This window comes from Acanthochromis polyacanthus, chromosome 23 (assembly GCF_021347895.1).
Source record: "Acanthochromis polyacanthus isolate Apoly-LR-REF ecotype Palm Island chromosome 23, KAUST_Apoly_ChrSc, whole genome shotgun sequence".
NCBI lineage: Eukaryota > Metazoa > Chordata > Actinopteri > Pomacentridae > Acanthochromis > Acanthochromis polyacanthus.
In genome coordinates this window covers 14,244,234-14,270,685 of record NC_067135.1, presented here as the reverse complement: position 1 = coordinate 14,270,685, position 26,452 = coordinate 14,244,234, and the positions used below count along the sequence as shown (strand labels likewise).

At 39.4% G+C, this 26,452-nt stretch overlaps 2 protein-coding genes and 1 non-coding gene across 3 annotated transcripts; 2 read left to right on the top strand and 1 right to left on the bottom strand.

Moving 5' to 3' along the window:
- Positions 1-1,424: 1,424 nt before the first annotated feature.
- On the bottom strand, positions 1,425-1,506 carry trnas-gcu (transfer RNA serine (anticodon GCU)). The gene has a single exon. It is a non-coding gene; the product is annotated as a tRNA-Ser (tRNA).
- Positions 1,507-1,730: 224 nt separating this feature from the next.
- Positions 1,731-6,861, top strand: b4gat1 (beta-1,4-glucuronyltransferase 1). The gene is made up of 2 exons (XM_022202190.2): positions 1,731-3,182; positions 4,426-6,861. The coding sequence occupies exons 1-2, from the start codon at positions 2,079-2,081 to the stop codon at positions 4,615-4,617; spliced, it is 1,296 nt and encodes a 431-aa protein (XP_022057882.1). The 5' UTR covers positions 1,731-2,078; the 3' UTR covers positions 4,618-6,861.
- Positions 6,862-19,460: 12,599 nt separating this feature from the next.
- six7 (SIX homeobox 7) lies at positions 19,461-24,186 on the top strand. Its single transcript, XM_022202180.2, has 3 exons — positions 19,461-20,487; positions 21,709-21,872; positions 22,206-24,186. The coding sequence occupies exons 1-3, from the start codon at positions 20,080-20,082 to the stop codon at positions 22,414-22,416; spliced, it is 783 nt and encodes a 260-aa protein (XP_022057872.1). The 5' UTR covers positions 19,461-20,079; the 3' UTR covers positions 22,417-24,186.
- Positions 24,187-26,452: the final 2,266 nt, after the last annotated feature.

Genomic DNA, 26,452 nt, shown 5'->3' with positions numbered 1-26,452 from the left:
ACTGTTATATTAGCGAAAAATGAAACTTGCCACAATTCAATCAAATCTTAAGGCTTTTCCCGAGAAATTGGCAAAGTAACTTTACACGGCACACAAATAAATAAATAAATAAGTTACTATTGGTCTTCTGATTCTGTCATATCACCAATATTCCTACCGTCGCCACACTATGCTGGTATGTACAGTGACGCTATTACAGGCAGAACTCCGTTAGCAAAGCGGCTACTTAAGAAGAAAAGTAGAAATACAAGTTGAAGAATGTGCAAACTTGACGGGAAATTGAATTGCATACTGTTTTGTCACATCATTTTATATTCGTCTTAAATACTGCGTTACTTTTCTGAGTTTTAATCAAGTTTCCAAACCTTTTCTGCACTTTTCCCGGGTCTTATGCGGTGAAAAACATGGCCGACATTCTGAAGAGATACCCACGCCCCTTTACATCACGTGACCCAGCATGTTGTTCGGATTGGTTCGGACCTGTGTTCGGACATTGTTTAGAATTCTTTGATCTTGTTAGGAATGTGTTTGGAACTGTTCGGATGTGTTAGGAACTTGTTTGGATGTGTTAGGAACTCGGAGCAGTCCATTTAAGTGGCTAAACACCTTTTACGTTCTATACTACTATCACAACTGAAATGAGATTTTCAACTTTCAGCTGAACTAGGAAGACCTAGCTTGGAAAATCCAAACTGAATCTCCATGTAATCTCCTATCTCCATGTTAGGAGATACAGGAGAATCAGTTTGGCATTGGGCGAATTGAATCGCGTTTCCCTCCCCGGAAAGTTTGGTACGACCAATCATAGCACGGGAGGCGGGAGTTAATGCTGCGTCATCTTCAGCGCCTGGATTACCCATAAAACACCTGCGCACCTCCCGTAACCAAACACAAACATTAACGAAGTTATTCCTAACACTGCTAATCGTTCGGAAAGAGTCTTTTGTTGCGTAGCCTTTTCAAAAATAAGTGTTGTACTTGAGAGTACCCCATGTATTCGCATATTTTTGTGACAAAAACGGCAGTAATCATTCACCGCGACGCTTTCTCGGCTGCATGCCATTGTTGTTTGGACTACATGGACTTCAAGGTCGATTTGTCTGTGCGTCAGATCTGTGTTATGCTGATTGGTTCTTTCTCGTTCAAGCTGCATTCGTTAGCCCCTCCTTTTTGAAATCGTCTCCTATCATCACAATGCCAGACTGCCTTTATTTGTATTTATATTAATACATAAATAAAGTCAGTCTGGATTTTCCAGGCAAAGGAAGACCATTTGCATCATGAGTTTTTATATCTGTTCACTGTTTTCTCCTAATTAGACTATCAAACAACATCCAACATATGAATGGAAACAATATTTTTTTTAAAAGACACAAATGAGGTAAACGCGTGTGACAGGATTAAGAAAATGAAAACACATATTCCGACGAGGATGGGATTCGAACCCACGCGTGCAGAGCACAATGGATTAGCAGTCCATCGCCTTAACCACTCGGCCACCTCGTCTGGATGACTCCTATACACATCCAAACTGATTTTTATGTAAAACACAGACCTCACATGTTCATATATTTGTTATTTGATGTATAATGCTGTTCATATCACGTTTATATGACGCAGCGGTAACAGGATCCTCTCATTATGATAATGAGCATTAGCACCAATTCAGCTAACAGCAGCTAGCAAGCACCAGATTCAGCGGCGCCTTTTCTCCCGACATTACGGTTATTACACATCTTCATGCGCCGCCGTCGCAGCAGCAGCGCCGCCTGATAACAACTGTGTTGTGTTTTGATGGAGATCACAGAAGCTGGGTCCGTTTCGTCGCTTTTTTCGGGTTGTCGTGAGTCATAAGAAAATCTGGGTTAGCGTAGCAACAAATCAGCAAAATATGCCATCAAGTGTTGGTCACATCTCCAGCCAGCTGGGCTGTAGGGTTAGCATCGTGGTAGCAATGTAGGCAACGTTAGCTGGGAGTCCTGGACAGAAATAGCAGCCCTCAAGGAAGCGGCAGCCAGCTCCGGTGAACGGACCTGCTTTGTGTACAGAGTGATCGGCCAGTCTGCAGCTTCTCTGGAATGCATCTCTCCAAGAAATGTTCCGCCTTCAAAGTGGTGCTGAGTGCTCTGCTGATAGTGGCACTCCTGCAGCTCATATACCTGTCCTTCCTGTCCAAGTTCCACGGTAAGCAGCAGCGGTACCGATACTCTGAGCTCTTTGGAGGCTCCGGGGCCAAGAAAAATGCACACCCAGAGAAGAACTCACGAAAGGAGCGCCTGAGGTACTCCCTGTCTACTGGTGGGATCTTCGACAACAGTGGTCAGTACCGCGTGTACAAGAACTTGATCAAAAGTGATTTCACCACTAATCAGAAGCCGGGCTCCGACCCCAGCTCCAGCATCCTGGCTTTGGCTACACACACGACTATCAACAACCTGCATCACCTGGAATCTCTCCTGGAAAGGTGGCAAAACCCTCTGTCTGTGGCCATATTCGCACATGGGCAAGATGTTAAGTTTGCCACAGCTTTGGTCTATGCACTCAGCTTCTTCTGCCCTCAGATCCAAGCCCTGGTGGACTTCCACTTGGTGTGTCTCTCAGGAGAGACAGCCAGTTTCCCTGAACAGGACAGAGAGCACTTTGCAGGGCTTGAGGACTGTGCCTCAGTGTTCTCCAGACTGGAGACCCACAGGGACAAATACAAGAACTATGCCATCAGTGGAAACATCTCCTACCCCAACAACCTTCTCCGTAACATCGCCCGAGGTGGCACCGAGTCCTCCTACATCCTGGTCATAGACATCGACATGATGCCAAGCGCTGACCTGCATCAGCAGTTCCAGACCATGATCCTGAAGCATGAGCCAGCAAGTGACGAGGTGTTTGTCCTGCCAGCTTTTGAGATCCGCCACGCCAGGAAGATGCCTGCTACCAAGACAGAGTTGGTTCAGCTCTACCAAGTAGGAGAAGTCCGGCCGTTCTATGAGGAGCTGTGTCCTCGCTGTCAGGCCCCTACCAACTACTCACAGTGGGTGAACAGTCACGTTAGAGGGCCGGCCAACCTGGAAGTCGCCTACACCCTCACCTGGGTGGACCCCTGGGAGCCTTTCTACATTGGACCCCACACCGTGCCACTCTATGATGAGAACTTCAAGCAATACGGCTTCAATCGTATCAGCCAGGTTGTTACAATTTGAACATTTGATTGCAAATGGTTATTTGTGACATTAGTTTGACAAAAAAAACTTTAATCCACTTCCTTAGAAATGTAGAAACTTCCAAATTAGACTAAGACTTAGAATTCCTTAATAATTTTTCATATTTTCTAATCCACACCTGATCACCAGATTTATAGAATGATGAAGATGTACAAAGGAAGAACATTAAACCATGTTAGCACCAAGTTTATGCCAGCTGAAGCCTAAAATGCAAACCCACTAAGTCCCAAATCTCCATCACAACCTGGTCCTCCATCAAATGAGAATTAGAGAAGCATTTATGTATAGTTGTAAAGCAATGCTGCCATTAGTTCAGCTTGTCAAGTGGAAGGCTAAGATCAAACTCTTTGGTGGTCATTTGAAGTGAAAAGACATTACCATTGAATCCTAAAAAAAAACCCAACTATTACAAAAGTTGACAACAAGAGAACTGTAAAGCATCATCAATCTCATCCTTTAAATCCCCTCGTTTGACTCTGAGTTGAGTCAGTTCAATACTTTTTCGTGTTTTTAGGAGAACATGGTACTCGGCATATTGCAGCACTGTCCTAATGCAGTACATTGTTGGATCTATTTGCTGATGCAGACCAACAGAAGTCTGAAGTGCTGCTCTAACTGGAACTGAGATTTTTAATTTTCTGTCATTCACTGATTCTGATTACTCTGACAAATATTTTGTGGTGTAATTGTTTAGTCTATAAAATGTTAGAAAATAATGAAATATCCGCCATAGTTTTTCCATAGTATGAAGTGACTGAACTTTTTAAAGTGAAGTTTCAGTTCACTATTCATGACATGAGATACAGTTATTCAAACTGTGACTGTCACACAAGGAGGACAGCATGGTTGTGTAAAATCAGTGCTACGACCGTGTAAATCCTGGGTTAGACATGCTGCATAACATATAACCTAAACTACAGGATTTGGTAATTGATCATCTCCACACTGAGATCAGTTTCATCGCTCCACATGGCCTCTTCCTGACACGTCTTCCTATTCTTTACAGCTCCTTTCTCATGTCCTACTTCCTCCAACATTTCGTCTCTTCTTCCTCTTTTCCCCACTGTCACCTTTATTCTCACCTTTTTTGCCCTCTGCACAAGTTGTCTCCTCTGTCATTCCTCTCCTTTCACCGCCTCTCCGTTCATTCTCATCACTTCCCACTTTCATGCTTGCCTTCTCTTCCTGTTGTTCTGTCTCCCTCCAGGCCTGTGAGCTCCATGTGGCCGGATACAGGTTCTCTGTGCTGAGTACGGCCTTCTTGGTACACCGGGGCTTCAAGATCCAGGGGGAGTTCCACGCTAGGAAAGACGAGGAGAACAAACACAACCGGGTTCTGTTTCGCAGCTTCAAAGAGGGCCTAAAAACCAAATACCCATCCTCTAACAGACGATGCTGAGGATGGGCTGAGGGCTCTTTATCCTGTCGGTATCAGTCTTCAGTGAAGTCAGTCTTGAGCTGAAACGATGAACATTTTTTCACTGTAACCCAATTTGGCTTCCAGTCAAACTCTCCTTGCCCAACTTTCAACGTCTGCACATAAATGTCCTAGTTTTTCTGAGATTTCTTGTGATGATGGCACAGTAGGAGTTTAAGCTAATCCAACTCTTGGGTGCATTTCAATTCCCCGTGAAAATGAGCAGCGAGGAAATATTCTCCAGGCTTTTCTGAGCACATCATGCTAGTTGGGACTGAAATTAGAAATGATCACTTAAGAGTGAAAAAGTGAATGGGAAATCATGAGTGTACTGTGTTTGGATTCAAATGCACAATCAGAATCCAGATGGCATTTGATTTAAATTAATATTAAAGCAAATGAAGCATTCGGGCCTATCTTAAAATAACTTTAAACTAGCCCAGGTACTGAAAAAGACACAAAAATGTTGCTTTGTTCCTTAAATCAGATTTGCATTGTAGCTTATAAAGTCATGAGCCAACAGTGTGAGAATGAGAAATAAGAACCGCACCAGCATCTCAATGGACCCAAGTACATTTTTAAGCTGTTTAGTGTCGAGCAGCTGACTAGCTAATTATTTATTCAGTCTGCAGAGTGACATAAGCAGTGGGGATTTGTTCGTCATTCAGAAAGCTAAGGTGCATCACGTATGTGTTTGTAGATAGGCATGAGCAGGAAAGATGCACTTCTTGTTTTATACAACAGGTCGCTATGTGGTCTCCTAAAAACAGGACAGTGATGCTAGTTATTTATGTACATATGGTTTAAAATGAAATAATCTGGTTGATGGTATGAAACTATGAGAACTAAAAACCTTTGAATGCAAATGAAGGGGATGGTGAAAGGAAAAGGTTGAAATTTATCTCCTTTGGTTGTGGATTTTTTCTTCAAAAATTAACAGGATAATTGGCTTACAGATATATGTAAATGTAGTCGGGGAAAAAACAGTCTGACTTTACATTGTGGTAGTGTGTCCAAAAATGTCAGGTGTAGTTACAGACATTTTTGTCAGCTACCAAACAAGACAAATAGTGGTGGTGATGATGATAAAAGGAGATAAAATGAGAGCTGAGTCTGATTTTTAGGCTTCAGACCAAGTTTTTACCAATTGGCAATTTTTCAGCCTAATGGACAAAGTATGACCCAAAACTTCAGTCCTTCTAAATTTCAGTAAGTCAGTAACATGTTCTGACCACCAGATGGCAGCAGTCACTTGAGTGTTGATGCACAATGGCAGCACATATATTAAAGCCTGTAGTGAGAGCAGCAGACAACAGGATACACCATCCCAGGGTTTGTTGATGGTTGGATGGATGTGAATTTACTCTGTGCCACAGCGGTCGGCACATTTCAGAAGTTTTCCATACCCTGTGAGTGGGTAAATCAACAAAGCACTGTACAGAGATGACGTACGACACTATCTTTTTGCCTACACTGTGTAAAACTACTGTATTCTAACACTAAGGGTCTGACACTGGCAGTCACCTCGTGAAGGAGAGTATATGATGGGACAGGCAGCTACGAGCGGAAATGTAGCACGGTTAGTGGGTACAGAGAGAAATATACTGCATAAAGCGTAAACCACGAACAAAAAGCAACGTGCTATCAAATGGATTGCTGTGGAAATGCTTCACTTAACACCACTAGTAAACAAATAGCTAAGTTTGATCTTAGACTTTATTCTGTAACTCTATGGTACATACATACAGTATTAAACCTTGACGACCGCTCTTACTCCTGTCTTTTTAGTGGACATACATACATACATACATACAACAAAGTATGCAGAAACAAAAGATGTTATTTGGTTACTTTTAAATGTTATATAGCCATGTATTTGATGATTTTGGAGAGATTTAAATATTTTTTCCTTCCTTACTTGTAGTGTTCATGATATATTTATTGTGAAAATGTTTTAACACATTTTTATTTAATGACCCGAACAAGAAACCTGTAGCACAATGTGTTAGATATGAAACATTTTGGTTTTTGAACAACTATTAAACACTCATTTGATTTTTTTGGAGTGGGTTCAGTTTTAACAGTACAGTGCAGTGCTTTATTTCTCATGTCTTTTCATCTATTGAAAATGCATTTCTTTTTAGTATTTATTTTTCCTCTGTGTTCACAAAATATAATGCCTGATTTGTCTTGATGAAATTTCTAATAAACCTTGTGGACGACTTTCATTTGACCTGTATCTGTGATTCATTCTAGTTTTAACTATTATGTAAAATGCAACTAGTTGTTACAGCTACTGAACAACAGTCCACAGACCAACAGGAAGCTTATTGTGCACCTTTATATCCAACCAATTAACTACACCAGAGGGATTTGTAATGACAAGTATTGTCAACAGAGTTTCTAGAAGTATCACTTACATAGGAGATAAAGAAGCTGAGGGCAAGACAAGGCAGGAAATACAGCACTGTTTCGCTAAATAGTGTCTAACGTTACAGTAAATTTATAGATTGGTTGTGGTGTACTGTGGTTCATGAAAGACTTGACACAGTTGACATTAACTGTGGTGTAACATGGCTTAAAGTGGGAGTTTAAAGGCATCCCTGCACCAGTAGCGTGTGATGGGCGATTACAAAGTGAGCTGGAACGGCATCCAATTAAAAGCTCCTACCTAGTAATCAAGATCTGTATTAAAGTGGACTTTACGGAAATGTCAGCGAGGCTTCTGATATCGACAAAATGTCTTTTGTGATGACAGCCCATCCTCTACACCCCAAGAGAAACTATATAAGACTTCTGAGGAGCAAGGTTTTTCATTATATGTATATATATATATATATATATATATATATATATATATATATATATATATATATATATATATAAAGTATTTCTGTATGAGAAACTCATCTTTTAGAAAGTTAACATGGAAAATGAAACATCAATTTAATATGTTTGTGTGGCTTCGACTTTGCCCAAGTGTTGATCGGTGAGCCAGCCATCTGTTGTTAAAGTGGAGCACGTGTGACATTCGGCACTTGACAACTATCCGAGGCGCCGTGGCATTTTGTGGCTAAGCCTGCATTACCGGGCTCAATAATGAGCCAGGCACACGAGAGCTAGTAGCACGCAACTCCAAGAGTTGGCTTCAGATCAGCTTTCATTGGGCACACCTAATCATCATCTACCTTATCAAGTCCTGTGTTGTGACAACTTCCTCTGCAACAATCTGTTATTACTCACACTTAACAGCAAGTCCTTACCAATAGTTGATCGTTCATGCATTTAAAAAAGGGTGGATATCCTTTTCTCTCCTTAAAGAGACAAGAAAGAGCTGTTTACTAGGAGGTGGTTTGCATAAGATTTTTTTTAAAATACAAAGAAATCAAGATTCATCATTTTCGTCTCCCCCTGTGCAGGGTGTTAATAATGTGGCAGAAGGTGCAGAAATGTTTGGAGGGGGTGGTAGATCAGGAGAGGCAGGTTTGGTGAGGTAAAGTGGGGTTTATCTCAACAGCTTTGGCGAGAGAAGGCTTATCTGGGTCACAGAGCTTTATGACATAAGCAATTAGGGTTGCCCTCTCTTGTGTACGCTAGCAGGAGGGAGACCTCCCGCCTTCTAGATTAGCCATCCTACTAAGGACAGAAGAGCTCCACGGCTTCTGGACAGTGGAGAGAACCAGCTGGAAGGAAGATGAGCAGGCGGTGGGGGGTGGAGGGGTTTCTCCAAGGGTGGGGAAGGTAACAGAGAGGGGAACGGAGAGCAAAGGGTCAACAAACATGTACACATACAGCCTCTTGAGTATGGGTCAGTGAATGAGTGAGGACAGACAGAGTCGATGACCCATACCAATGAAATGTGGGCAACAAATGGAGTGCTAGTTTGTTCACTGTAGCATGTTTAACAGCAGTTTGAAGAGAAAAAGACTATAGAAGATGTTTATGTCACTCAGCTTAACATCAGCAGTTTCAAATGAGCCACTTGACTGGAAGGATTTACAGGTGATAAAGTCAACTGGTTTAAAGAAATGGTTGAAACGGTCTTTACATGCACTGAACAAATTGTTAACTCTTATCAGAAAGCATCACATCCATTAGAGCTATTGAGTTATATGGGAGTTGTAGCATTTGTGTAACCCAAAAATAAAAGTAGAAGCCCATGGGTGTAAGGCAGACTAAAAAAATTCAAAAGCAATAATTCTCCTGATGCATCCTAAACTGATAAGGTGAAGTATCAGTTTCCATTGATACATGAATCAAAAAAGAAACTGATTAAAGCCCCAAAACAAGTTGGCCAACTGTCCAAAACCCGAAGATACGACAATGTCACACTTTATAATGATCTAAAATAGATGAAAAACTACAAATAGCAACATGCAAGAAGCTGTAAACAAAGTAGACAATCTAACTAGCGACAATAGAGTCTTTTTTCACAGTGTAAAGTTGCAACATCAGACATGAATATGTTTATCTGATCAGCAGCAGAAAGTGCTGCTAGCTGATTATAAATGCTATAAAGCACATGAAAACTTTATATATGTTTCATTTTTCATATTATGTTGTTTTTCAAGTTCCTGGACATTTCAACACTTTTTTCTTTAAAGAAAAGGACACTGAAGACAGAATGCAGATCTACTTAAGCAAACAGAGTATCTGATTTGTAGTTATAATTAAATTATTGAACTGTTTTATTTTGTCTGCATGATATGCTCTCTAAACATCGGCATCGGTCAGTGAAAACCCCATATTGGTTGACGGTGATTTTTATGGCTTTCTTCCTTTATATCCTCTACCCTTTATCTTTCTCATTCATGTGATGTTGCATGTTATTTACATGCAGTTCTCTCAATAAGAAACACCAACAATCTTTCTTTGTAAGGGAATCACAACAACTGAACACCTGCTAAGCATGTCTCTCTCTGAGATGCAGGCTTCGTTTCACTTAAACAGGTGAAGGCTTAGCTGCCATCAATGCCAGCTTTGGGAGAAGTTTACATGTCTGCGTACTGAAAAAAGCCTCTCAGGCAAAGGGCGCACATATCACTCTGCCTCTTAACCTGGTATTCTTGGACACCCAGGCTGCCCACATTTTAAATGTATCCCACTAAAGCCAGACTATCCAGGCTGGAGGACAGAAGTAATGAGACGTGACACTGCCCGGGGGAAAGAAAAGGAGTCCTAACAGATATAGGTAATCCTTCTCACCACGCTAACACCTCTAAGCCTCTCATCCCTGCTGCTGCATGAACCCAGCAGGAAAACATGTACTGTAATTGACAAACCAATTTAAGCAAAAATCAGAAACTATCATAAAAAGACACATACACACAGAAGTCACCGTGCTTACATCTGCATGTCTGTATGTCATTTAAACAGTGTATGTCTAAATAACACAGACATAACTCACACCAACATGTGGTCTCGAACAGCCCCACACACACACACACACACACACACACACACACACACACACACACACACACACACACACACACACACACACACACACACACACACACACAGCCTGCCATTGTTAATTCTTCTCCGATCGATGGTATCATCGTTTATCACACCAGTTCAATAACAGATGATGGAAGCTATGATATAATTAGCCCAGTGTTTGCACAACACAAAACGGATGTATGTCAACAGTGTCTCAAAGATTACCTGAAAGATGAGAGTGATATTATTATGCCTCACTTCTGCAATAGAAAATATTAAAATAGCTTTTCTATTCCCTCCATATACTTGAAAAATCTGTGTGAAATGCAACACTACAAATTAAAGTCATTTAAACAATACTGTTGATATCAAACAAACCTAGCAAGCCAGTTACAGCAGTTACTACACCTAATATATATAACAGTTGTGAGACAGGAGATTAAGTAGGATTTATATGACAGATTAAACTTTAGTTGAGCGGTCAGCCGTTGTATCAAAGGATCACACAACATGACTTTAATCAAAATCAATATAAGCCACGAGTGAGGGTGACTGTATTTGTTTTCACTATTTTTGTTTACTTTCTTACAGTCATTGTCTCAGACTTTGTATAATGTGTTTTATAGGTGCAGCAAAAATCATGCTGAGCGGGTGCCATGATGACAGCAAATAAAATAATTTACTAAATGTGAGGAACAAAGGTTAAAGTGGACTAGTATGTGATGCTAATTCTGTTCAGTCAATAGCTGAGTGGTTAGGGCATATGAAAGTGGTGTAATGCATGCCATTCCTCCAATACTTCTTTATTTCTTCCCAAGTTTCTGCTTTGCCTTGCACTATTCTCTTCAACATTACAGAAAATATAGCTTCAATCAAGCAGTAACTAGATTAAATTATGTTTTCTAGAGGTGCAGCATTACCTGAAATTGGGATCAGATGACATTCAGTCTTGGAGCTCCTTCTGTAGATGCAGCTATGTCTACAGTCCTGAAATAAGACGTCAGTAATTAGCAATACTGACAAGAACAAAGAACCCCATTTTTATAAATATCTAATCAACATTTGCCAACTTCAAATTTCATGCAATACTGTTGTAAACACTCATTGCTTTAAAATATTCATCACCGCTTTGCCCACATCTATAAAACACCACTATTGGACTAGTGGAAAACAATGTGAACAGACATCTCCAGAAAAGTAAAACACTGAGAAAATCAAATACAGATTGTATCATTTCAGTTTGTGATCATCTGCATCGACGCTGTATTTAGCAAATTAAGGCAAGGGTGAAGATGAGCTGAAGAAGTTTGATAAAAATGTAACTGTGAGTTAAACAAACAAAAAATAACAATGACAGAGGCACTGTACTCACAACTGTTTTCAAAACCACCATTAATGTGCAGTCGAGTATCTAATGTCTGACCGCCTGACCACAGTGTGTTCATGTTTTGGTTCATGTCACAGGTGATTAACGAAAGCATCAGAGCAGCTCAGACGTGATGTTGACAGCTAAACAATAAAAAATAAACCGAAGACCTACCTCTACATGACAATCACCACGGTTTTCAAACATGAGCCCATAGAAAATGTTACACAAAGTGATTACTATAGGATTAAGTGTTTCTTCAAACTACCCCCAACTCACTAAAAGGTCACCAACGGGAAGATGACCAACCAGCTTTCAAAAATGCTGTTCGTCATAGTTATAAAACTGTATAACTTAAAGCACAAATCTTCCTTTATTTTGTGGATATCAATGTCAGACTCACCTAAGTTCCTCATATACAAACACCCATACATATTATTAATAATGAAAATCATTTAAGAAATGGTCCATATTTACACTTTACCTGAGATGGTGCAACTGCAGTTACATTTTGTAACTGATGTCTTTCTGATATCCTATTGACTCCATTTACAATAACAGAGAAGTGTAGGTTCAGCCACTATGTCATGGTGTTGGAAGGAGTCTGAACCCAAAATTTAGCAGAGGGAGATTACAAGACTTCCTTTGTTATTCAAGACTAAGGTCACCCAATCCTGCACATGGCAGCTCACAAAAACTGCATCTGTGACATGTCCAAGCGGACATGTACCCATTTCTCATGTTCCCGCCTCTCCTCACAATACTCCACTTTAAGACAAACTGCCCTCCCAAGGATTCTTCCCGCCTGACAGCTGAGCGGACTTTCTGCTGAGGCCCTGATAGCGTCAGAGCGAGGACGGGTTGGGCTGGGCTGATCAGGATCAGGGGAGGTAAACCACCAAAGCAGGAATTAATGAGCATTATAGTATTAGGGAAGAATAAGTCCCACCTTAAATCCCTCGGGATTCCTAAACAACTACAGTAACACCTGTTGCATATGATGATGTAGAGGTGCAGAGGAAGATGAGGTTTTTGTCACAAAGCAAGACAGACCCATTGATAAAATTATTTGGCATTTTTTAAGTCACATGTTGCTTGTAGTGGAAGGCAACCATTGTATCCACAAGCTGATCTGGTTGGGCATTTTAACTAAATAAACACTAAATTTTGCTTAAGTCAAAGCTACAACATGTAAATATAATGCTCTCAGTAAAAATAAAGATTCCAGTAAATCTACAGCACCATCCATCAGCATAAACGTTATAATTAGTTATTCAATGGTCTGAATATTTTTTATTTATTAACTGATGGGTACTGAACCCCTAGCAATTCATTTAACTTCATTAACTTTTACTAGTTTTTAATTTATTACAATGTAAAACAGTTCACCAGCTTGATCTTGGCTTTAATTTTTTTTTTTTTTTTAGAATATAAGCATTTAACACATAGAAACAGTTATGCATGAGAAGCTGAAAGACCAAAATGTTAAAAAAAATCTAAACAATATAGGGCCTACACATGTATAATTTCATAAAAATTGTGCTATTTTTGCGCAGCAAGTTACATCACCTGTACCCCCTAGTATTTCCCTGAATTTCAAAGCTCCCCAAACACAAATGGCAAACAAGAACACAAACAATTCGGTGCAAGCAGTGATTTGCTGGGTTATTTTTTAAAGGCTTAAATTAGAGTTTTCCAGCTAGCCATGAGGTTGTGGTAAGCTGATCCCTCAAACAGCGAACATGATACTGTCTGGAGGTGGTTCATTGTCCTGGAGGAGACAACAACCTAATAAACTGGTTAGCGATACCTGGAAAGAACATCTCATTACACAAATAATCTCCAGACAGCTTGAAGTGTAAAGCAACCCCCCCTCTTGGTACCTGATACTTCTTAACCTTTAAAGAAGAAATCAGTACTCTCACAGTAAATATGCACAATTATGTGCACTTGTTTTAAGATTGAACATCTGCCATAAATTATATGTGTGTGTATATATATATATATGTATATATATATATATATATATATATATATATATATATATATATATACACACACACATATATATATATATATATATATATATATGTATATATATGAGACACTAATTTGATTAAGGTTACGAATAAGTCAGTTATTTTGATCAAGCTAACAACTAAGTCATTATCATGACTGGTTTTCGTCCAAACACAGCATGCCTACATGCAAATTAGAAATTAGGACACTAACAGTTGAAGAGTCAATTTATTATTGAGCTAGAAATTAATCAGCTACAATCACCTATTTTGTTAATCGATTCATCAAATCATTTAATTATTTTGTTTGTCAGTTGCAAGGATTTGCTGATATTCTTCGCTTCTTTATGAGCACAGCAATTGTGAAAAGGGAGATGTCACAGTAGGAAAAAACAGTGGAAATGGAAACACACAAGTTAGCTTTTTCTATCCTTATTTGGGCTCCCATAGGGTCATAAAGTTTCTAATGATATCGATATGATTTATGTCTATTTAATTAATTGATAGGGATACTTCATATTTATTTAAATGTATTCTACAAAGCAGATAGAGATCTAATTTAAACTTCTACTTACGGTAAGTTTTAAAGTTTACGTGAAATCCCCCCCTTTGTATTTGTCATCCACATTTATGGTATAAAACCTGTGTCTATTGAATCAAGAGATCTTCCTCTCTGTCCTCGTCACACCCTGCAGCGATAGACGAGGAAGCAGTATTTGTCGCTTGTTTGCCGAGTGCTCCTGGCATGGGCAGAGAGGTAAAAGCCAACATACAGTATTTTGGGGACGAAGGGAGGGGAGGACGCAGGGGGATAGACTTGTCTGAGAGGATACTGCTATTGAGTTGTAAATGAGCTTGTAATTAGCTCTTACACATTTGCCTGGAGGGAATTAGTGTGTGTGTGTGTGTGTGTGTGTGTGTGTGTGTGTGTGTGTGTGTGTGTGTGTGTGTGTGTGTGTGTGTGTGTGTGTGTGTGTGTGTGTGTGTGTGTGTGTGCATGTAAATGTGTGCGTCTATGTCTCATTGTGTGTTTTTAACCCCTTTTCCTTCGAATAAAGGTTGACGGTGGTAAGCAGATAATACTAATTACTTCTCCTCCCAGTTGCTTGTTAATTGTGCTTGGTGTGGATTTATACAACATGGTAATAGCCCCCATTCCACACACACACACAGATGCAGGCCCCCTGCTTTGCCTGTTGGCAAAATCAACAGGTCATTTTTTAAATCAGGAGACTCCTGCTTAAGCTACTGATTAATTATGCCAAGTGGGGTTCCACCATATATAGGTCCAACCAATCCTGTGTCACCACATGGGTCCTAAAACAACACGTCTGGCCATTTTTGTTTCTTAATGTCTCATTTATAATTAACTTCACACCTACACCAAAGGTAGAGTATAACGTACACAGACAAGTGAGTCAAGTGGCTAATATTCACTAACTGTGTTCTAAGTAAATAACTGGTCCCCTGAAGTGTGCACTGAAGACCAGATATATCATAACAAACCAATAACCCTTTTATCTATTTAATCTATTTTTCCCTTTTATAAACTCATCCAATGTATTCTCAGCCATTATTACTGTTCTGCGATCCATTGATTTTTGTTACCTCATTCAGTTGGAAAACAGCACATAAACATGTTCTAAGCCTCTCCAGATACAAATTTCTTTCCACTACTATGACACTATTTGAACATATCAGCTGGATGTCTGAAAGAGCACTCTGGTCATTTTTCTATAAAAGCTGTGATGCCAATCCTACTAATTTGGACCCAGTAACATTTCCACTTTCAGGACAACACAACTCTGAACTGCAAGTCGTTGCATTAACAGATAGGTACGCACAAGCGATGTACTTCCAGCTGTTCATAGGAGGCATAATCTGCGTTTGTTACATATCTGCAGAGTCAAACAGCAGCAGGACCTACATGAGGGCGTCCAAAGCATGAGAGCTGCATGCATTTACAAATAAACAAGCAATAGGGTGACTTCATAAATAACTTCTAATACACACTGTGCCCAACATGGAGACAGTGTTGGTCAGGATCTAACAGAGAGTCACTCTGTGTACTTTTCTTCACATGGGGAGTCATCAGGATCAAGTGTGCTGTCACACAGTTACAGTTTAGAAGCGGCATTTTAGTTCTTTGTTACATTAGTTACACTATGGATTTAGATTTTGTCTTTTGTTTACTGATGCACTACTCTTCATCAGGTCACTTGATTTACTGTTAAGTCGCACATGTGAAAAGTATCACATACATACCCCAGCTCTCCAAAGAACCCATGGGAAATACTGGCACAAAAGTGACCTATGTCTGATCAATTTGAGAGAATCCAGTGATGTTGCATATGCATCCCATATCTGAAAATGGCTTTATTAAGCAAGTTTATGTTTTCTTTAGCAGGTGGTCTTTAATGATCAACATGAAAAGCATAGCATCCACTGCTGTTCTTGGTAGCAGCCTTCACATAGCGATAACAACATGTAGGTAATGATACACTGAGGTTTTATGCATATACAGTATTTCTAATTAACTGCCAACGTGCTACCTTTCTATCACATGTTGAGCTGAGACATCACACCTTTTACTCTTAACTACGTTACCATCAAATGTGCTCAGTTTTCCACAGGTATACACTGTCAGCCACTGACCTTACGCACTGAAAAGGTTCATCAGGATAAACTAGCTGTTTTGGTCATTCAGCACCTGGGGCAGTTCATTTTGCCCTTCACATCTGGGTCCAATGTCCTTCAGGTAATACACCACCTTTTGGCACAGCAAAAGAGACACAAAAACTTAAAAATCTATGAGCAATTCTGGTTTTCCAGTTCAACTGTGTTTGGCTTATTTGGCATGGAGAGGGGTGACGGTAACTTTGGAAAACATCTAGCAGAGCTGAACACGGGTTATTTTTATCAGCAGCTATAAGAAACACTGAAAACTATTCGATGTTTTTTTGGTTAATGGAGTGTTTGTGTCTATTTCATAGAGAAATGGAGATGAAAAAAGGTTTTTGGGATGGCGTTAAAGGTCGTCACAGGTTATAAATATGGCCAATGTGTGATACATGCGAACAAAATAAGAAGTCTTGAGGTTAAACATTTGATCACAAACGTGTGCATGCATGTGTGTGTAGGAGGAGAAGAAGTATATCATCATTTGTCTACAGTAGTAATACCTAAAACCTTTTCTGTAGTAGCTGTTTCTGCCTCATTGTACAAACTTCTAGCATTTAATAACTTCTCATATAAATATCACAGTGAATGGTTTAAACAGCACATGGAAAAAATTACTCATTATTTACATTTATTTGCATATATTCAGCATGAAGACATTTTGTTTTTAATGATAATTTTTTTTGGGCAAAATGGTAACAAAAAGGATCAAATAGACTTTCTGAATAAATTGAAATAAATGGCCATTGATACATACATTTTTCACTTGTAATAAAAATGAAAAGGGAGCTTGAAGATGATTGTACTAACTACAAAACAACAGCAGCACTTCAGATTTCACATACTTGGAGCTTGTAAGATGTTAATCATTTTGATAGTTGCCTTTCTGTGATATAGGGCTTAGTTTTAGTTCTGACACTTCCACCCCACCCCTCTACAAACACACACATCATCTGTTCATCCAGTCACCATCTTATAATTCATCCCGTTGGAACGGATTGGGGGCGCTTAAGCAGATTTTGGTTCAGTCTGCTCTCAAAGTGTTAAACAGATTGGGTAGGGGGCTTTCTTGTAATGAAGTTAAGTGTATGTGTGTGGTGGCGGTGAGTGTTGCGAAGTGTCTGAAACTTGGACGGGTTAGATTAAGTGTGAGCAGGATCTTCACTGAGCTCATTTCTCCCCTTCTGTGCCCAAAAGTGTGACTGACACACACACACAAAGCCGCCCCCCTTTTCCTTTAGACCACCAATCCCACCTGGTATTTTAATCTAGATTTAGGATCTAACACGTATCAAATGATTGCCTACTGCTTACAAAGTAATTCTATACGCTTTCTATACCCTAAACTCTACTCGACTGATTTCACGAACAGATTTGGAAAACTTCCTCCACGGCTGGTGCTGACAGGATTATTAGACTGGTTATCTGACAGAAAATTAACTTATGTCAGCTCTGAATAATTAAATTATTAAGCAATTTATCCATGAAATATTTTCCAGTTACAGGTTCCTCAAATATTAGATTACGCTGCGTTAATATTATGGTAACACAGTATTTTATGGTCTTGACCTTACAATGTGAAGCACCCTGAAATATATTGTGAATTGGTGATATCAAAATACATATAAATGAGACTGAATTCAATTGAACTGATGTTTTACAGACTACAATTACTAATGTATAAAAATAACACACCAGTTATTAAAAACTTAGAGCCTTTATCTCTGACAATGCAAGCGGAACCATGCAACTTAAAAAAAAAACAAGACGACATGGTCATCAATATCCCCCGCCACATGTGATGTCTATGAGTCTATATCCAAAATAGTGATCAAGGGCCATAACTCTGTTAAATATTATCGCACAGGTCTCATTTTCGAACTTGATCAAGGTGTCCATGGTGTGAAGCTACACACTAAATTTCGTAATCCTAGCTGTAATAGTTTCTGAGAAAAGCTGTCCCCTTCATGTCGGACGGATGCACGGATGCATGGACGCACGGACGCACGGATGGAGGCCAAACCTATATCCCCCTTTTCCACTTCGTGGAGGCGGGGGATAATAATGATTTCATTCAATCAGATGAAATTACAAAAAAAAAATCAAATATTTAAAATTCTAAAATGCCACCAGAGTCTTAATAAAAAATATTTTGCAACAATAATCTTTATTAAAATGTTTCAAATTTTGCTGCATAGCTGAAAAATGTATTATTTAGCAATTCTGGATGTGAAAATCCCCATTTTTATTATTTAAAAATCACTTTACACATGCATCCGAAGAGTACAACCAATTCGTCTTAAGACTACACACTACACTCTATTTTACTTTGCGCAACAACTTTCTAAATATGAAGGAAAATTTAGCAGATTCATACACAATCAGCAGCTTATTTTCATTTAATTTCATAAGATATTTTTTTCAGTTATTTGTTTGGGGGGGGTATTCATTATGTAGGGATTAATATAAATCTCTACAAAGCAAGAATATAAAAGGAGATCTGAAATCTTGACAACTGGATGTAATTTTTCGATCATATCAAACACAGTTACATGTTGAGACTGCATGTGTTCGCTGTTGTCTGGCAGGGTCATATCTGTTCTAGACAAATTTGTAGACAGGATTATAAGACCCTTCACCTGACTTTAAACCAGATGATCCTTCACCTGACTGCAACCCCTACAAAGCCATATCATTCTGAGGACAAATCAATATCTGCAGTCAGAAGACATTTAGACTTAAAATGAAACTGCTAATTTAATGTAACTTCTTTATTCAGATTGTAATCCACTGATGCTTGGTAAAAATGCCACATATATTTTTTCCTTGAGGCCACTTTGTGCTAATTAAGTGTAACATGTTTGCGTTATCACTGACAGATGCTTGCCAGATCCTTAACCTGATTAATAAGAAAATTGCCTTTAGACTGATTAATGAGCTACTGAGATCAGAAGGATTGAACCGAGTAGCAGCTCATTAATTCCGTGTCCTGGAGTTGCTCTGCCACACATCGATGTCCAGGGGTGTTTTCATTATGTCTTGGCCTGACACTAGGTCAAAGAGGATAGCCTATGTACAACCATGTCTGTTTTAATTACATGGGTATTAGCTGGTGGGGGATCTACAGCTTTGTGTCCCAACATGTCTTCTTAGACAAAGATTGCGGCACATTAGATACAGATTTTCATGACCACTGGTACCAAGATGTAATTGTGAGATCCATGAGTAAGGCAGGGAAACCATCAATTATTCTGCTTTTAATGTTTCAACCAGTCACAAATGTGGACAAATACACTAGATATTTCAACTTATTTACACTTTACTTGCATTTTCTAGAGTCTTGCCTGCTGTCCAGACTGTAAGCTATTGTCCACAGCACAGCCTTCTCTCCGTATTATCTCCCTCTCATCATCCGCTCCTCCGGCAGGGCTTCATCTCCACCAGATCCGACCTATTAAATAACCTATCCTCACTTGTTTGCTCACTGCAGTCATCCTGGCAGTCAATGTATCCTCAGGCTAAGCCAAACAAGCTGATCAGCCAGGCACCTCTGTACACACTACCCCCCACTAAGAGGCTAATGGTCGGGATGTATAATCCTTCTCAAAACAACCACAGAGATGCTAATTGTATCTAGCTATAAATACAGGTTGACTCCTTGTCCTCTTTCTTCATTTGTCTGTAGGCTACTTCTCTAAACCTGGAGCCGCCACCGCCTTTGTACTCCGGCTTCTCTGAAACATTTGCCCAAACCGGCTACCAGGAAAGACTCCGTTACATAAGAGAGGCGGCACATAGAAGCTGCAAGTGTCGATAAACTTGAAGCATCTCTGAAAAGGCAGCGGACGCACAGAACTTTACGCACGGATACACCACTTCATGCGGCTTTTGAACGCGCCCCGACTACTTCGCTGAGCTACTGTGAAGCAACAAGGCGAGATGTTCCCACTTCCGATGTTCACACCGGACCAGGTGGCCCGGGTGTGCGAGAACCTGGAGGAGACCGGCGATATCGAGCGCCTCGGCCGGTTCCTCTGGTCCCTGCCTGCCGCTGTCCCTGGCTCCGCCGGAGAAGCGCTGAACCGACACGAGTCCGTGATGCGAGCCAGAGCGCTGGTTGCCTTCCACGGAGGAAACTTTGAGGCTCTGTACCAGATTCTCCAGAGCCACCGGTTTACACGAGAGTCGCACGCAAAGCTGCAGGACCTGTGGCTGGACGCGCACTACCGAGAGGCGGAGAGGCTTCGAGGGCGGCCGCTAGGCCCCGTGGAGAAGTACCGGATACGCAAGAAGTTCCCGCTGCCCCGCACCATCTGGGACGGCGAGCAGAAGACGCACTGCTTTAAGGTAAACACCCTGGTAAGAATATAACTTTCAGCGTTATAATTTGACCCACGTGGCTGATGGGACTCAACACACGTCTTTAGTCTTTGCGTAAAATACTGATTCTGATGGAAATGTGACATTATAACATGCATTCTACTTGCATCTTAACATTGGACAGGCCATCAGTCACGGTGCTTTTTAACCTGATTGCTGCCCCCAGCAGTCTGCTCTTTGAGCTCTTAAGATGTTAATGGTCAGAGCCATGGTTATCCTTCTGCCGTCTGGTCCACTAAAGACTTTAGTCATGCTGCAAGATCACACAAGTCAGAGCAGGGCATGCCTCTCTGAGAAGAATATCTATGTGTTAGAATAGTTAAATATTGTCAAACACTGCCTTATATGATCCAAACATGCCAAAACTCATACTTGCCTCATATATGAAAATATGGCTTTTATTTTTATTTGCATTTTTGTCAAACATGCTCTTGTCAGTATTGAAATTGTAACTATTAATTCATGTATCATTCTATATTTAGTATAGTCAATGTATTCATGTATAAGAACACTATTTTCAAAGCATAACTTGCACAAATGCATGACAAATGTTCTGTATGATCCAATCAGTTACAGCACGACTTCTTCAGTTAGAAAGCAAAACAGTGCCCTGTTTTATTAAACTATTCTGCTTGTCACAAATTAATAATGCAATGTCCTGATGTGCAGAACACACTGGGAATCATGGAGAAATAAAAACAGATTTCGTTTTCATAAGATTTTAAGCAGATATTCTAAAAGAAATCTGATTGTACTTCTGCACCTTAAAAAAAAAAAAAATCAGTAACACCACTTCACTCATTTGTCAGATAATACAAGAGGGAAATCAGCCCTGTTTACATGATTCCCAGTGTTGGACAGCAGGACAGCATGCACTTTATCTCTTGGTTGCATGTTTGTGTGATCTCCCTCTTGTGGCAGGGTCAAGTATTATTCATAAGATAATCTAGTTCCAAACCTCAAGAGGCCTCTGACCAGCAACCCATTAAGCCCCTTAACATGATCCAATTTAGTGGATATACATTGTTATGTATACGTCTAATGTAGATTGTGTTCATCTATTTATATATCCAGTCTAATACAATTATACTTAGCATTATCAGCATTTAACCGTAAGATATCAGTTGACATGTGAGACACTTGAACTAAGAGTCACCTAAATCTTAATTTTCCATAACTCTTCTCCAGGAAAGAACTCGCAGTTTGCTGAGAGAGTGGTATCTCCAGGATCCCTACCCCAACCCGTCCAGGAAACGCCACTTGGCCCAGGCCACGGGACTCACGCCCACACAAGTTGGCAACTGGTTCAAGAACCGCCGCCAAAGAGACCGCGCCGCTTCAGCAAAGAACAGGTACGTCAAAAGTGGCATTGTTTCACTGTACTGTTGATGACTAAAGAAAAGAATAGAGGATGAACACTGACCTTGACTGCTCATGCAAACATGGACATTCTCAACAAAAAAAGTAAACTGGTGTTCTGTTTAAGGTAAAGTAATACAATGAGGCAGTCATGAGAGAGAATGCTAATATGTGTCATGTTTCGTTATATCAAATATGACCAAACTAAAGGAGCTTCCGCCTTTGTCCCCTTGAACTTGAAAAACTTCAGCGATAGTAGCTGTCTGAGGGGCAGTTTTCCAATCTGGGATCTCACTCTTATCTTTCTCATTTCTCCTTCCACCCAGACTCCAGCAGGACTCTTCCCTCCTGCCCTCTGAAAGCTCACCTGACAGCTCACTTCAGGAGCGCCACCGTCACCCCCACCTGCTGCCTAACTCCCCTCGCCACCTGGGCAGCCCAGAGGCCAGCGACTGCAGCACAGAACCAGAGCGCAGAGGAACAGGAGCGTCCACCCCGGAGATCTCCGTCAGCAGCGACAGCGAGTTCGAGTCTTGAGATTAAAGGCAGACGCTCTGTTTCCTGTAGTCTGTCATCACATTCACACATATTTTAAAGACACTTGAACTGTGAGCGTGGCTGAGGTGTTCTCAGTGGGAGGAGGGCGAGGACGAGGCCACCTGTGGCTGTGACTGGACAATGTGAAGGAAAGATATGCACTTAAAGAAGCGCCATGGCACATAACCTTGACTGTTATACGTATTAGTTTTGCGCTGACCGTGACTCAGCGCTGTAGAAGAGTAAACATCCACAGCTACTTGTAGATCAAACACTGCATTTTCAACTCTCAGGAAAAAAAACATCTTTATAGAAAGAATGCCAATGGTGTTTAGGTAATGTGAATATTAATGTTTTACGTTTTTAGGTCATTTTCTAATAGTTTGTATGGAAGCTTCATACATCTGTCTGGTTACTGTGAGCACACAATGATCAACGCCTTGAGTAGGCTGTTATTGTATATCAATATGTTGACATGCACATTAACCCTCGTGTCGTCCTGTGGGTTACATTGACCTGTTTTAAAGTTTGAAAATGTGGGGAAAAAAAATATTTTCACAGTGAAACTTCTGATGTTCACATTTTCAACATTATGGGGAAATCTTTTAACATTTTTTGGTGGAAAAAAAGAAATGATAAAAATGCAAAATTCGCTGGATTTTGGTTGATTTTTATGTGAATGTTCTAAAAGAAAATATTAGAAGTTTTACTGATAAATCTGTAATCACTTCACATATTTTAGGATATTTTGGAAGATTTTTACTCATTTTTAAAAAAAAATGTAAAATAATTTTCTTGCCAAATTTGGGGGATTTTTTCAAATAAAACTTTTAAGGGAAATTTTTAAGGGATTATTGTAATTTTCTTCCTGAAGGTTTTGCAAATATTCAGAAATTTGGGGAATTTTTTTTGCTGAATTTTTGGATTTTTTTCAGACAAGGAAACAACATTTTTTGATGCCTGTAAATGAGGACAACAGGAGGGTTAATATTGTAATCATTTGATTCAACTTTGGAAAGGGATCCTCAGTTGCTTTAATTGGCTCATCCAGCTCATAAAGTATCTTAAACACAGGATTTTGTCATGTCAATGCAAAGTCATGCTTTATCCAGTGTTATCGTTTTCAGTGTTGAGAATTTACTGCAATGTTTTATTCTTACACAACACAAATGCATGCCTAGTAGTGGTGGTTTACTTGTGCCACAATCTTGCAAACAACCATGTGAATTATTACCTCAACCTTCTTATCCAATGTAATTAGAGTATAATGTGCATGTAAACATAGTGGCAAACAAAATTAACACATTTCACTGCCTTAAAATGAAACTAAGGGCATCACTCTTTTACAATGCAATGACAAGTAATAAGCTTAGACTGTATGTGAATTATATTCAATTAACAATGCACACGTGCTGCTTAAAATACAAACTATTTTGTTATTAGCTGTTTTACCTGTTCACTTCTCTTGTGGCTACTGAAGTCTGCTGAGCTGTTGTGAATGCTCCTGAGCTGCTCTGACGATGAATTCCTGCAGGAGCTGACACAGAACAGATGAATCAGAAAGCATGTCATCGGTCTTAACTCAATGTGCCTCTTACATTTGAGAACAGTGAGACCTAGTCAGACGTGATTATGTCCTGTCTACGAGACACTCAAGGCCTACTGTTTGTTGTCTTTCTTACAATCATCATTTCTCATGACACATTTATGCATTTCAATGAAAATGTGTATTTTGTAAATGCTTTATGTAAATAAATGAACCTATTTTTATCCAAACTTGTACTGATTCTATGTATTTATAAGTTTCAAACGGTATGAACACAGCGTAGTGTATGAGGAAATATCCAGTAGACAAATAAAATGCTTTCTTTTAACGTTGTCTTCTTGTAAATCATGGGAGAAAACACGAAACTGCCTAGATAAAAACAGAGACAAGACATGATTTTTCCGGATATTTGCTCCTTCGTCAAAAGGAACAAAACACAAATGTTTCATATCTTACCAACACACATGATTTTTATCTCACGATCATTAAAATAAATTCTTAAATTGCTTTATTAAGATTAATTGTATCAAATTCCATGTATTTTGCATGCAGCACAAATTAATAATCATATATTTTATTTGTATGGGGCTTTTCAGAATACTCTAAGTCACTTTACACGGTTACATTATAAAATCAGCAAACATTACAGCAGAGGAACATGACAAAAATTTAAAAAATTTTCTTCCTATCACATTTCTGCCTTTTCTCAAAACTAAAAGAATTGTGTAAAAATGCTGCATTTTGACTTTTAACTTAGGCTTAAGGTAAAATTGGGCAGTCACCACATTCTATATCTGGCTGCATATCTTTGTCGCCTCATCTAATTGCATTTTTTTCCCATTTTCTTACAAATACCCTTGATATAGCTATTAACATTTTTGGTAGAATTCACTCGCTTCAAACTGAGCAGGAAGCTGTGACTGAAAAACTAGCCAGGTTCTGTAATTACAGACAATGATGACCTAGCTCCTGCTACAAGACACTGAAAATCATCAGCATTTCTTTATTTTGTGGATGAAAACAGAGATGATTTTGTGCAGTTTTACTGCATCTCAGGAGCTGTAAGAAAAAAAGAGTGAATGGTGACACATAAATCAAATTATATTCTAGTCTTTCTGTGGCTCACCATCAGAAAATGCCACATATTATTAGACCGACACAATATAAGGAAAATGTGTATTAAAATTGTTCAATATTGCAGTGACTACAGAACTTGCATTAAATGAACAAATATTGAAGGATAATAGCTATTGCTAAAATTGACCACTACCACTGAACAGCCCTTTTCCAATTCATTCCATCTGTGTCAATATGACGTGTTTATTGTATATATATCAAATAAAATTTGACCAAAGCCACATATTATATCAGTGGTTCCCTAATCTTTTTGTCACTCTCCTCTGAGTTTCATCATTGCTTCCAAAAGATTTAGAGACATTTTGTCACAGCAGGAAAACACAGGTTGCACTGCTAATGACATACACAATAGCTTTGGTCCAGCGCCAAAGCAGCAGTTAATTACATAATTGGTAACACCAGTGTAGCTTTAGCTTCGTCTCCACATACATGTCCCCTGGTTCACCTTTTATATAGTAGGAGCTTGTTGAATACAGGTAACACATTAACAAACTAACACATTCAGCAAACAAAGGGCTACATCTGCGTTGATATTTTGGCCTTGCCATGGATTTAAGCTCAACACTCTCTCTCCTTTTGACTGTTTTTGTTCTCCAGAAAACGTATTTGGCTACTTAGCTAGCTAGCTCGCTGTTTCGTTTCCACATTTAGCTAACACCTTGAAAGCACAGCCGTCGAGCAAATGAATTAGTATGTAGTTTTTCTAAAGATAACAAGTCAAACTCAGGCTATTTGACAACAACTTACCAATATTTTAGTCTTCCGTGCAGCTTGAACTAAAAACCGGTTGTGTTGGACAGGTAGCAAAGATCAGCTGCCAGGCCACAGCCTTCCAAAAATCTTTCCATCTGAAAATCGTACTTTGCTTTCCATCCCTGTGATTGGCTGGCCTTTCACCTGCAGTTAAATACTGGACAAATCCAAAGAAACCATTAACATTGTTATAACTAATAATATTATTAATAATAAAAACTTTATTTGTGTCGCACTTTTCGAAAACAAAAAGATAGATGTCAAGATAGAAAAATGAATTAAAATGAATGAAAAACATAAATGAGAGAACATGCAACAATAACAATATTAAATAGTTAAGTCAAGTCAAGGTGGTTATAATGCAGATCTAATACATGCACGTGTCCCAGTAAAAAAGAATGACATGATAAAGTACCCCAACAAGACTAAATATTGTCCCTGTATTGTTATTTAAGGTGTGGTTTTACTCTATTAGTTTACATATTCATTTACATATGTACCTGACAACTTTTAACAGTATTTATTGCATTTGATTGTTATATTTCATGTGGAAGCGGTTCTCTTGAAACAGGAAGAGACCTCCAGCATAACCAGGCCCGG